Below are 13,645 nucleotides of genomic sequence, written 5' to 3' on the forward strand. Positions count from 1 at the left end.
TTAAGGAACGGAATACTTGTTTCATTGCTGACTGTATTTTAGACTGCATTCGTGTGGGCAGCAAGGTTTAGTTAATGATGTTGAACTTTGAACATTTCTTAGAATTTCTAACTTTACAAAAGCCGTATAACTCCAGACTCACAGGCAGGGTGAATCTAGAATGAATTATTTACCCGGAGCAATATCACTTACAGGCCTACCGGTCAGGTTATTAATGTATTGCTGACTGTGCTGGGACTGCGCCTCGCGACTGTCCGTACAAATGGCGCAGCAGCAGCAGCAGATGAAGCACGCGCTGCAGCAGTGCATTGATGCACAGAAAGACGATCTGCACAGTTTAAGCCGGGACATTTGGAGCAACCCCGAGCTCGCCGGAAACGAGACACAGGCGCACGACAGGTTGGTCCGCTTCTTCTCTCGGGACAAAACATGGACGGTCGACAGTCACTACAAACTACCGACCGCATTCCGGGCAGTCTGGGATCCAGTTGGTGGCCTCGAGCGAGGACTGAATGTGGGCTTCCTCTGCGAGTACGACGCGCTTCCGGGTATCGGACACGCTTGCGGGCACAACTTGATAGCGGAGGTGGGAGCTGCAGCCGCTCTGGGGCTGAAAGCTGCTTTAGAGAACCAGAGTGAACTCCTTCAACCAGTTAAGGTAACCATTCAGGTTAGGTTCAAATAAGAATGCAAACTATAACAGTTCACTGTTTTGATAACTTTGATTCTCCACAGTTCTATGAGTCAACTGCTCTTGGGATAGGCTTTTTTCCAACCGCTGAGACTTAACAAGGGCCACATTTCTTGCCCTAGTGCTTCAACACCCCCAATGACATATCTATAAATTCCACAAAAATTCCATAACAAAAAAAAAATCAACATTTTCACTGTAACATAACCAGTGTTGGGTGTAACGCGTTACAAAAGTAACGGAGTTACAGTAATATATTATTTTTTGCTGTAACGAAGTAATGTAACGCATTACTAATGAAATGTGGGTAATATATTACCCGTTACAGTGCTCAGTAACGCAGTTACAACCAGGGGTGGACTGGCCATCTGGCATACCGGGCATCGTCCCGGTGGGCCGTTGACCCAATGTGGGCCGGTCCGCAATGTTTTTTTTCTTTTCTTTTTCCCCCCTCTAAATTCCCTCCAATTGGGCCAGCCAATTGGCTACAGAGGGCTAGCAGTGTGTTGCCAGCATCGACACATATTATTGGTCTATTGTTTGTCATTGTCAATCAATCATGGGCTGACATGCTCAGAGAGCCCTGACAGTGCTGTCAATCACAACACAAACCAGGGTGGGGCGGGACCTCATGGCATGGGTGGGAGTCGCGGGACGGGCTGCTGCTGAGCTGAAAATGGATAAGCAGAAGAAACGCCCGGGTGGCGCTGAAAAACTGCGACTTAAAAAGCTGAATTCTCTGGAGGTGGAGGCTGCTAAATATTCTAAATTGACGGACCTATTTGGTGCCGTGGTCACCGCCCCAGCAGGTGCTGCTGCGCCGGGAGACGAGCGAGTGGAGGAATACATGGTAAGTAACGTTAGCCTGGGGCTGGCTAGGCTACATTTTTGAGACATGTCCAAAAAAAAGTAGAACATGTTTTTACATTGAATGTGATGTGACCTAATTAACTGCATAGTCCTACTTGTGACAACATATTAGCCCAGAGTTGAAGGGCTGTGAATGTTGGTAGTTGTGGTTGATTTTGTTTAAATATGCCGAATTGTGATATGGGTTTTTATTGTTCAGATGATTTAGCTAGGCTAGCTAAGAGCTGCTAACGTCAGCGGTTTCTTGTAGCCATAGCAACAGTAAACGTTCACATGGACCAACGAGCTGTAAGTAGAGATGAAGCTGCAGAATCAAGCTGTATTGTAAATACAGATGAGATACTTAGAATTTTAGCACAAAATATAAGTAAACCTATAGGAAATAATTTGATTAATTTGCAATATTTGCCATTGAATTTATTGTAATCTTTCAATTCATTTATTGTTTACTGAGGTGATAACTATTTCACAATTTGTGTGTAACTTTAATTTCTGTGTAAATGTGTTACTTTTACTGTAGTTTTCAAATGGCTGTGTATAGTGCTGTCTTGAGCATTTTCAGGTATTGTCACAAAGATCTGACTTTTTTGCATTGGAAAACACTAAGTGTCATAATGAAAACATGGCAATGCCACTAGTGTTGTAACGCTCGCGAATGTTTCGTTCAATATGAACTAATCTTTTATCTTGTACATTATTCTGTGGTTTTGAGTTATTTCCCCATCCAATGATAAATGCTTTCCCTATGTCCAGCCCAGACAGGTTCAGGGAGAGAGCCAGACCAATTCAGGCAGCCCAAAGACTGCACCACCTGAGAGGGAAAAGGCTGTAGAGAGTGAGGAGTATGTCAGCCCAAAGACAGGATCACCTGAGAGGGAAACAGCTGTTGAGAGCTATGAGTGTGCCAGTCAAATTACTGATTTTTTTTCACAACCTGATTAGAGAAATCTCCAGTCATTTTTAAATTACCATCCTCAGCAAAAAAGTAGCAATCCAGTGGTGCAGAAAGTGTTCTGTAGCAGAGACGACACCAGTAGAAGGTGGCTGACGTACTGTCCAGAGCGTCACATGCTGTATTGTTTCATCTGCATGGCATTCGGTAAGAGAACTGATAGCAGTCTGTTCATCACTGGAATGTCAGATTGGAGGCATATACACCAGCGCACAGAGGAGCATGAGAGAAGCCGTGGACACAGAAACTGTGCTGAAGCTTACCTCTTGAAATCCGCCAGTGCTGATATCAGCAGTGTGTTTGGTGGCAGTCAGATGTCGGCGCACAGAGAGCAGGTCAGAAAGAGACGGCAGGTTTTGGAGCGCATCATAGATGTCATCAAGGTTCTTGGGAAGAGGGGGCTTGCATTCAGGAGGTCAGAAAATGAGGCAGCATATACTCTGGAAGACCACACAGTTGATCATGGTAATTTCTTGGAACTCTACTTCTACTGGGGAAGTATGATTTCTGTTTAAAAGAGCACCTGGACAGCTGCATTGAGAACAGCAGAAAGTTGCATTTGTCTGGTGGCACGAGAGGCAGAGGTTCTCTTGTAACTTTACTCTCCAAAACCACAGTCAACTCAGTGATAGATGCAATTCACCTTCTGATTAAAAAAAACATCTCCAGTGATATCAAGAAAGCAGGAATGTTTTCAGTGCAGCTGGACACAACACAGGACATCACCTCTCAGGATCAATGCTCTATAATTATGAGGTATGTTACTGATGTTGTTCATGAGAGGCTTGTTGCAGTGCTGAAGTGTAGTTCATCCACTGGACAGGCCTTTGTCAACATTCTGTCAGAAGTTCTGGACAAAATGGGCCTCAGCAAGACCATGTGCATTGGAAATGCGACTGATGGGGCATCAAACATGCAAGGCCAATACAAAGGATTCTCCTCACTATTGTCTGCACAATCTCCAAACCAGGTGCATGTATGGTGCTACGCACATGTACTAAATCTGGTGCTTGCAAACACAACCCAGATTGTTATTGAGAGTGGGTCCCTGTTTGCGCTCCTCAATGGCATTGCGGTATTCATCAAAGAGTCATATAAAAGGATGAATGTGTGGGAAGAGTCAGGCCGAAACAAGAGACGTAGACGCCTTGCTCCTATTGGCGAGACACGCTGGTGGGCCAAGCATGAGGCCCTGAAGAAGGTGTTTGGCTCCTTTGGAAAACCGGAAGATGGTTCTGTACGTTGATGTGCTGTTGACATTATCAGCTATACAGAAACAGGCAACAGTGAAACCATGTATCCGTGTCATGGCCAGAGGATATGCAGAGTCATTGCTCAAGTATGAGACGATCTTGACGGCTCAAATCTTCCTCCGCATATTTGAACATACCTCTCCATTGTCTAAATACCTTCAGACGGCAGGATTGGACATCCTCTCTGCTCACAGAATGGTGGCATCGACACAGGATACGCTGAAAATCTTGGGAAGAGATTTTGAATCTGTAAAAAAAGCAGCAGACACATTTGTCAACTGGACAATCACAGAAATCCAAGAGAGAGATGACATGGACATTGAAGTGGAGGCCACACTGCCACAAAAGAGGAGGAGGATGAAGAAAGTCTTGCCTGGAGAGATGGCTCAGGATGAGACCCTGGATGATGCAGAAAAATCCTATGAGGTGAATGTGCATAACCGGATCATGGACACAGCAATTGAAGCCATTCATAGGCGCTTTTTAACACACGGCAATCTATATGCTGACTTGGCATGTCTGGATCCCAGAAACTTCCCTCAGCTCTGCACCAGTGCTCTTCCCCAGTCTGCCCTCCAAGACTTAAGCAAGTGCTTGCAAGGATTTGACAGCAGGGCAACCAAGGAAAATATGCAGGCCGAGTTGAAAAGCTTTGCACTCCAGTGGAACAGGCTGAAGGCATCCCCATTGGCAGAGTACAAAGCAAGAACAGTAGAAGATGGATCAGGTGGTGAGGAGGACAACACAAAAGTGGTTGAGATAACTCCCATAAGCTGTTGCTCCTGCAAAGAATGCCCTCTGTGCTGCTACGAGATACTTCGCCGTTTCAACATGCTAACAGATGCATACCCTGTCCTAGGCCTTGCTTATAAATACCTGCTTACATTATCCCTCGCACAGGTGGCTTGTGAGCGCACATTTTCAATTTGAAGTTTATTAAAAACAGACTCAGAAGCACCCTCTCATCTGATAAATTGGAGGCATTTATGTTGATGGCCACAGAGAAAGACATCCTCATGTCCTTGGACTCTGACTCTGTAATAGACAGACTTGCAGAGAAGAGTGAGCTGCTTAAAAAGCTGCTCCACTGATAAGGCGAGAAATATTTAATATGATTGTTATTATCACACATCACACATTATGGATGTAGTAATTCATTATTTGTCATTTTAATGATGCTTTTCAGAAGTTGTATTGTGCTTATGTGTTGATCCTTAATGGTGTGATCATGTACACTAAATTATCAATTATTCTCCATTACAGGTTGTTCTGATATATTTGAGGAGTCGTTCTCCCTCTGTTCTATATGTGGACTTGTTCTCTCATTTGGGACCATTGTTATTTGGTAAGTTTATCATGTATTTTTTAATGTTGTATAAATTCATACTTAATAATTTTTAAAAAGGTTTTGAAAGAAACGCACATCCCAAAAGTTTTAAACTCTAGGTGCTGGACAGAGGAAAACATTTTATTTATTTTTCAGACTTAATAATGTATCCAATTCCCTCTCAGGTTGACCACTTGACATGTGAGAGCTTGAGGAGTTGTTCCCCCTCCGTCCATGTTCGAGGACTTGCTCTCTCTCTGCCTCCACTCTCTACCTTCACTGCACCAAAGTTTGGCTGTTGAGTCTCCTCTAGTATGGTGAGTTTATCATTTTTTATGTTTTATGAAATCATACTGAATTTGTGATGATTAGAGACTTAATAATGTATCCGATTCCCTCTCAGGTTGACCACTTGACATGTGAGAGCTTGAGGAGTTGTTCCCCCTCCGTCCATTTTCAAGGATTTGCTCCCTTACTGCCTCCACTTCACCACTTTTTGAGAAGTCTATGATTTTTTGAGTATGTCATGTGTCTTATAATGTTATATGAATTCATACTTGATTTGTGATGATGAGAGACTTAATAATGTTTCCATGTCTCTTTTAGGTGGACCACCCTATATATGACAGCCTAAGAAGTTGTTTTCCCTCTGTCCCCTTTTGAGGACCTGCTTTGTCTCCTCCATCATTCACTGGGCCACTTTTAGGTTCCTGAGCTTATTTAATGTGGTGAGAGGAATGCAATATGTGTATGTTTAAAGGTTATGTTTAAAGGTTTATGTGAATAAACATACTATATGTGTTATAAAATGACAATTGGTAATTCATAAATGTCTCTTTATATTCTCTGCTACCATTATCTCCTGTCAAACAGGTTTTCCTGACCTGCTAGAAGTTCTTCTATGATGCTTGAGTCATCCATCATATCTGAGAGCTTCGTCTTAACTTTGTGAGTTTATTATGCAACTTGTTTTGTCTCAGATTGAAACAAAAGGTTTGATTATGATTATTTCCTGGCTGAAGATTTTCATATTGATGGTTTTAATTTCAAACATCTGCATATCTTTTAAGTTCAATTAACAGTTATGCAGGTAGGCCTTAGGGCTCTTTTGAGACTTAAGTCATCCTTCATGACGGATACATTTGTTCACTAAGTGTCACTACGTCACAAAAAGGCTACATGGCTACATATATTTGTCAGTACACAGATACTGAGTACAAGTTCTGTTTGCTGTTTCTTGCAGGTCACGAATTTGGTGAGGAGTGGAGCTGGCTGGCTGCGGACGAGGAAGTATAGAGCAATACATACTTGTGCACATACACGTATATGAGAATGCATATCTATTCAGACCTGTAACCCATGTCTTAGACTTTTCACACAGCTATGAAAATATATATATATTTTTTTCCAATTCTGTATTTATGGTTTCATAATGAGTGAGTGAGTTTCAGCTCTAATGCTGTAATATGTTTCTATTTAGATTATTTGTCAGGATATTTTTTTGTTATTATTGTCCGAGTCTGGTTTTAACTAATACTGGGCTTTCACCAAAAGATTTTCACAGTCACAGACTAAAAACTGAAAGGGTAGCATAAGGGTTCTTCCCGTTAGTCTCGTCCCACCCCTAGTCATGACATAACTTCTGTTGTGATTTGACACTATAATGAATAAAGATTGATTGATATAGCTGTCAATTTTAGTCCTTGAGTTCATAGTTAAGTGCTTTATTTGTTAACTGCTATCAAGGAATATGACTCTCCTTTGTAGTATGCATGAGAGAAGATGCCGCAAGTTTAGTGGACTTCTATGTAGTGTCCGCTGTTAATGTAGTGGGCTGGTCTGGACAGAAAATGCCAGGGCTGAATTTTTGTCCCAGTCCACCCCTGGTTACAACAGATTTTAACCCGAAATTAAATGGTGTTTTGTTTTTTAAGAATGTACTAACATAGCGAGAAATTCCGACACCGGACAAATTGTGCGGGTAGATTAGTAAACCTGGTGTTTACCCTTCAGGCTTCGCGTCGAGATCTTCGGGGAAGTTGAACGTTATGCAACCATTCAAAAAAGAGAACGTAGCGAAAAATACAAACAACAAATTGTGTCAGGTGCGCGTGACCTGCTCCGTTGCGCGTGCATCATTTCCAAAGTGCTTCCACAGCAGTGACTAGGGTGACCAGGTCCCAACAAACCAAATGTGGGACAAGGAGTATGTTTGTGTGGGACAATGTGGGACGCCCTTTCAACAGCATCATTTGGTTTATTCAACAGCATCAAATAAACAATGACAGAAAGTGAAGTCAAAATGCAGTAACAATTTAGTATCTTGATGAAGAAAAAGTAAACTAAGGCTAACCAAGGCAGCAGGCATTATTCACTTCAAGTGTTTAGAAATGCATCTTCCTAATTCAACTAGTGTATTACCTGTAAAAGTAGGTACAACATAAATTAATAGATAAAATTAAAACATAAATACAAATCAAAACTGGCCAGGAGGGAACAAAAACATAATAATACATAAAATAAGTGTGTGGGCTATTTTGTCACCTAGAACCACTGGTGTCTTTAACTCTGTCAAACAACTCTCCACAGAGGCAGGGGCAAGCACATCTGTTATTATGGACGCTGCTTTTGTACGACCACATGACATTTTCTTTACTATCTCAGAGTCTGGAAAAATGGTCGGCGCTAGCTTGTTACCACAGTCATTTGACCTGTATGTTGGGAGTGTTGCACTGTATGGTAAACACTTGTTATTTCTGCTGCTGTTACCTTGTCTGAGTGGCCATCATTTTTTGGTTTGAGTAGGAATGTCTCCATAGAGTGGGATGTCTCTTTTTGAGCGACACGTTTCTTGTGAGAATCGCATTCTCTGTGTCTTTTGACGTCGTATTCACCGCCTTGTGAAATTGAACAATTATTAAATTAATCTGCACCGGCTTCACCCACGGGTAAGTTTCTTCCCAGTCTTTGTTTTATGTGCATCTTCTTTTCTTCTTAGCTGTAGTTTCAGTTTCCTCCATTTTCCATAACCTGCTGCGTCGCCTGCGTTATTGGCTGACTTTCGTTGTTGTTGTTTGGCGGGGGCCGCGGCGGGGTGTTTGTGAGTGAGTTACTCTCATTGGTTAACACTTGACCAGTACCCGCCGTGTGTTACAGTTTGATTGACAGCAAACACACCCCCGTGATGATAGCCTTCCCTGCTTTCTCAACAGCCATTGAATAAAGGTGATTTTAGAAAAGCATTTTAGCCAATCAAAATGAAATATGCGGGACATCGTCTCAATTTGCGGGACGCACCAAAAGTCGTGAAAATGCTGTGCAGTCCCGCGCAAAGCGGGACATCTGGTCACCCTAGCAGTGACACACATCTGATCTGTGGATAATCATTTATACGAAAATGGTTAAAGCAACCATCATTAAACGCCAGCAACACTGCATCTACTGCAGACAGTAGCAACAGGTCAGATGCGGACATCACGTTACCCTCCATTGTGGACACTAGCTTACTCCCGCCTGACTCGCCAGCCCCGGAGCAGCAGTCTTCGTCGCCCGAAACTACGCCGCCCCTCTGCGGCCCGCAGGTGCCAGGTATATTTAAACAACTACCCACCTGTACAGTGGGGTAAGGCGGTCATTTTGCAGCTTTTGGTATAAAAATAGACAATGGCTAGAATATTAATGTGAAAATAGTACCATATTCTGACATGCCTGTAGAAATGTTGGGTCAAAAATAATGCATACAATAGCACAGATGCCTTCACCACGAATCGCTACAAAAATATCTCATATCCTAAGCTTATTATCAACGAGCTGATGTTGCAGCTGAAATGTTCTCCAGGTCACAAAGTCAACCTCACATGATGATGTGATACCAGTTTTCAAGCACAGTAAATATTCTCTTCCCAGCGTATATGATGGGACCAAGGTGATGATGTAGTAGGCTACATGGTTTTAATAATACTTTTGCCTTTCAATGTTTGCCATTTCAAACCATGAGCATGGTTTAAATAATATTTGCCTTGATTTACAATATGTTAACCTTCATTATAGTCCTTGACAGCGGTCTGTACTGCTGTATTAACAACGTGTCACATGTTAAGAATTTACAATCAGAATGGAGTATTCAAATAAGCCGTGTAATACAAGTTGTTAGTAGCCCTTAAGGGCCTACACAGTTGTTATGCTATACCACATTGCCCTTCACTGGATGCATAATGAGCTGCACTAAACTACATTTTAGCATTTAAAATACCTAGCTATTCTTTTGCGGTTATTTTGGTGAAAGTAACTAAAAAGTAACTAAAGTAGTGTAACTCATTACATTTCAGAGACAGTAATATTGTAATGTAACTTATTACTTTCTAAAGAGAGTAATAAGTAATATGTAATATATTACATTTTGGAAGTAACTTGCCCAACACTGAACATAACACAAACAATTCAGATAATAGAGAGATATATGACAATTAAGCATAATAATAATTTGTATTTGTGGAAAGTGTTTATATGATGATGTCAATAGGCTGAACAAAAAACCTTTTACCCAGATAACAGTATTGGGAACTCCTGCGGAGGAGGCTATAGGAGGAAAGATTGACCTGATCAAGGCAGGAGCGTTCACTGACATGGACCTGGTCTTCATGGCTCACCCCGCTCAGCAAGATGCTCCATTCCTGCCCGGTGTTGCTCTCGATGAGTGAGTTCACAGCTTTTATAAGTTCACAACCTGCTCTGTGTATGTTAACCTCCGTTGTATATTTCAGATATCCATTAAAGCACTTTATCGATTTGACACAGGGTGATAGTGAAGTACTATGGGAAAGCGTCTCATGCTTCTGCGTACCCTTGGGAGGGAGTGAACGCCCTGGATGCTGCTGTGCTGGCCTACAACAACCTCTCTGCACTCAGACAGCAACTCAAACCAGAGTGGAGGCTTCACGGTGAGAAACAGGCAGAATCTGTGATCAGCTGAGCTTTAAAGTTTAGTAAAAGCAATCTCCCCTCAAAGTCATTTGACTACCATTTACATGAGAAGTTCTTCATGTGGTAAGAAAGATAACATGTATCAACAAACTTGCGTGATGAGGTCAGTGACGTGATTTAATTACTTGTTATAAATTAACCTTTGCAAACTTATGCCGCTGCGTGTTGTCTTCATATGACAGTGAAGTTGCACAGACATTTAATTTAAGTATAGCAACCAGAGGGTATCTATGTGAGGCAATTTTCCAAGTATTTAAAAATGTTTCAGCAATATTCTCAGATGGTGTCATGACACACATTTGTCAAATCACGCCTTCCATAATGCCTCCATTTTGTCAAGAGCTAGCCCACATATCTTCAAATAAAATAAACTCAATATATCAGCAACAAAATAGAAAGTGCTTAAAATAATTGCTGTGATCAAAGAAATACTGCAGGTGTGACGGATGCATCCCTTTTTATGCTTCATCATGTCATTTTGCCTCCAGGCATCATCAAACATGGAGGGGAGAAGCCCAACATTATCCCTGCCTACACAGAGTTGGAGTATTATCTGCGCACGCCGCTGGTGAAGGATCTTTTTGACCTGAAGGCCAAGGCTGAGGCTTGCTTCAGGGCAGCTGCTGTTGCCACCGGCTGCCAAGTAAGCTTACCTAAAATATTAGACTTCCTCTAGCTTCCCTCGGGCTCAGATGTAAGCACAAACAGTGTGTTTTAACATATCTTAAAAATGCAATGTTGGAGTTGACTGCTGTTATATAATATTGCCCTTTTTAACATATTCCTGTTTTAATACTCCCAAGTTTTGTTTGACTCTTACATAATTCACCGTTATCTTTAGGCGGTTTTTCTCCTACGTCTGCACTTGCTTCAGGGAAGTTAAACTGAGATTAGAGAGCATGCATGGAGTGCCATATTTGTTGATGTATGAGAGTAATCTCTATTGTTAAATGTCATATGTTTTTAAATGAAGGAATACTTGTGTTTTCTTCAGGTGGAGATAATCTACCCATACAATTCCTACTATAACATTCTGCCTATTGCCACGCTAGCAAACCTGTATAAAAATAACGGAGAAGCTTTGGGGATTCAGTTTCCAGAGCAGCCAAACAATTTTTCTGGTATGTGAATAAAAGAAAACATGAATCATACATAATTATTGCTTTTAATCCTGGTTTGTGCAGGAAAACTTTAAATACCGTAGGTGTACAGCTTTCTATTGAATTGAATTGAATGAACAAAGAATAATTATTGAAGGGTATTTATAATTATCTGGCAGGTTCTACAGACTTTGGCAACGTATCATACGTAGTCCCCGGTATCCATCCTTTCTTCTATATCTGCACCGATGCGCTAAACCACACTGAGGAGTACGCTGTAGCAGCAGGTAAGGCAGCATGTGTATATTGTGAGCAGATGTTCTCTCTTTGATTCAATCAGACGGTTTTCCAGGTCACTTGGTTTGTCTCTTTAGTTTCTATTTACTTTTTTCTTTTCTTTTTACTCTCTTTTTCTATGTGCCAGGAGCTGAAAAGGCCCAGTTGTACACCCTGAGGACTGCCAAAGCCCTGGCTATGACAGCTGTGGATGTAGTGTGCTCCCCCGATCTGCTGCGGAAAGTGAGAGAGGACTTCAGCCAAGCCAAACGGAAACAGGGGAAACACCTGGAAGGCACGGACACATCTCTTGATACAATAATATGAATAACAGTTATAGAAAATAGTTGTTCAGGGTTGTGTTGGGCTTTAAGTCTAGGTCTACCTATATTATCTATATTTCACGTCTGTCCGTCCTGGGAGAGGGATCCCTCCTCTGTTACTCTCCCTGAGGTTTCTCCCATGTTCCCCTTTAAACTGTGGGGTTTTCCTTCTTTGGAAGTTTTTCCTTGTACGATGTGAGGGTCTAAGGACAGAGGGTGTCGTATTGTCATACTGATATTTTGTACAAACTGTGAAGTCCACTGAGAGAAATGTAACATTTGTGATATTGGGCTATATAAATAAACATTGATTGATTGATTAAGTAGATTCCTATACATAGTATGGTTACTTTTGAAGGAAAGAGCTTAAAGAAATATATGAATAATACTAATAATAATTGTATTAAGGACACCACAAAGAGAAGGTGTGGCATAGATAAAAATCTAATAATATAGAAGAAATACATTCAAATAGAGTACTGAAAACTAGTAATACTTGGCAATACATAAGCAGATTCCAAAATAAAAATTAGGAAACTGCACCCACATGAAAGATGCTTGCAAACTACAACTGAAATACCACCTTTATAAGGTTTATTCCTACTAGACTAGATCTGATGCTTGTCGAGGTTCGAAACCATTATGGGCACCTTTTCCTTTAGGGCCAGGACCTGAAAAAAGTGACCTTTTGAAATCTAAAAAATATTATAAAGATAATAATTTGCCATCCGTCTAATTGTTTTTGCATTTAGCGCTAATTAACAAATGTTATTATGCTAAACTAAGATGTGTTGAGGTTTAGCTCCAAGCACTCAGTGCCAAAACAGATTGCTATCAGGGCTGCCGACTTAGTTCTGTGGACTCTTTGCTATCTATACATCCAGAACCACAATTCAGATAAGCCTAAAACGTCATAATCTTTGACCTTTTTGTACTGGTGATTTGATACACTGTCCATAATTGTACGAACAGCTTTTGTAGAGAATGTAAGAAACACTTTGGAACGTATCTCATACATGAACTCAACAGAAAGGATATTTGTGAGCCTTTCCGCTCATACAGGGTTCAAATAGGGACGGAAAGAGCCGGTTGGTTGATCACAGGCGTTTATTAGCACCCAAAACAAAGTATACACGGGTCTCAAACGTTGCCCGTGTGGTTAACCTTCACAGGTACTTTGGCGACCTTCCAGGATCCCGCCTACTGCAAAACAGACCAGAACCAGGTTACGACATGCTTTTATATCGTCACTGATTACCTGATTCCGATCAGCTGTCTGGCCTCCGGCCGAGCCACTCCCTTCACTCCAGCAGCCGACGCCCTAACCACACCCCTAACCACAATACTGCTTTGAGTTCTGCATTGGTCTTTTCACTCCTTCAGATTTCTCAGCATGTTTTCACCATCAGCACACGATTCAAACGTTTGCTTCCCTTGAGCACCTTTGAGTGGTCACAGATTTGGTGGAAAATCCAGTTCTGGACGTCTTTTTGGATGCTCATTTCTCTCTGCTGCAGGGGTTCAAGGATAATGGTGCACACAGTTTGAATTGTCAGCTTGCCCTTGGTGATGTTACTTGTACAAAAAAGAGAAGTACAAAAAAGAAAGATGACACATTCTTTCAAAAAAAAAATCTATACTCCTTTATCTGTAAGAAATCAGAAAATGGGCTTAATGTATTAAAGCCAAGTTTCATCGACACCTCTCTACTTCAGAGGATATACAGTATATTTATATTCTGTAATACCATTAACTGCTCACATGTGAAATAAGGGATTTATATATGATTTGGTACGAAAGCTAATCAGCAATATCAGACCTGCAGTGCTGTAGAGAGAGGAGAGGCAATCCAAAGTCTAATCACTGTGAA

General features: G+C 41.4%; 1 protein-coding gene and 1 long non-coding RNA gene across 4 annotated transcripts in view; both read left to right on the forward strand.

Annotated features, from left to right (window-relative positions):
- LOC307013937 (peptidase M20 domain-containing protein 2-like) overlaps positions 1-13,645 on the forward strand; it is a 17,364-nt gene continuing 3,719 nt past the window's right edge. The window contains exons 1-8 of one of the 2 annotated variants that reach the window (XM_079641572.1): positions 1-658; positions 9,641-9,789; positions 9,891-10,033; positions 10,565-10,719; positions 11,071-11,197; positions 11,356-11,463; positions 11,601-11,747; positions 12,948-13,624. In XM_079641572.1, the coding sequence (XP_079497698.1) occupies positions 263-658; positions 9,641-9,789; positions 9,891-10,033; positions 10,565-10,719; positions 11,071-11,197; positions 11,356-11,463; positions 11,601-11,747; positions 12,948-13,129 (1,407 nt within the window). In that variant the 5' untranslated portion in view covers positions 1-262 and the 3' untranslated portion in view covers positions 13,130-13,624. Of the gene's footprint in view, positions 659-9,640; positions 9,790-9,890; positions 10,034-10,564; positions 10,720-11,070; positions 11,198-11,355; positions 11,464-11,600; positions 11,748-12,947; positions 13,625-13,645 lie in introns of those variants that run through there. The other variant, XM_079641573.1, reaches the window with a different exon arrangement.
- On the forward strand, positions 1,066-9,634 carry LOC307013938. 2 transcript variants are annotated; one of them, XR_013801108.1, is made up of 7 exons: positions 1,066-1,541; positions 2,315-5,111; positions 5,279-5,410; positions 5,497-5,612; positions 5,700-5,821; positions 5,967-6,041; positions 6,337-9,634. It is a non-coding gene; the product is annotated as an uncharacterized lncRNA (long non-coding RNA). The 2 variants fall into 2 exon arrangements; XR_013801109.1 differs by having other exon boundaries at positions 1,076-1,541; positions 5,030-5,111.

The sequence above is a fragment of the Notothenia rossii genome (genome assembly GCF_949606895.1).
Source record: "Notothenia rossii genome assembly, chromosome: 7".
Lineage (NCBI taxonomy): Eukaryota > Metazoa > Chordata > Actinopteri > Perciformes > Nototheniidae > Notothenia > Notothenia rossii.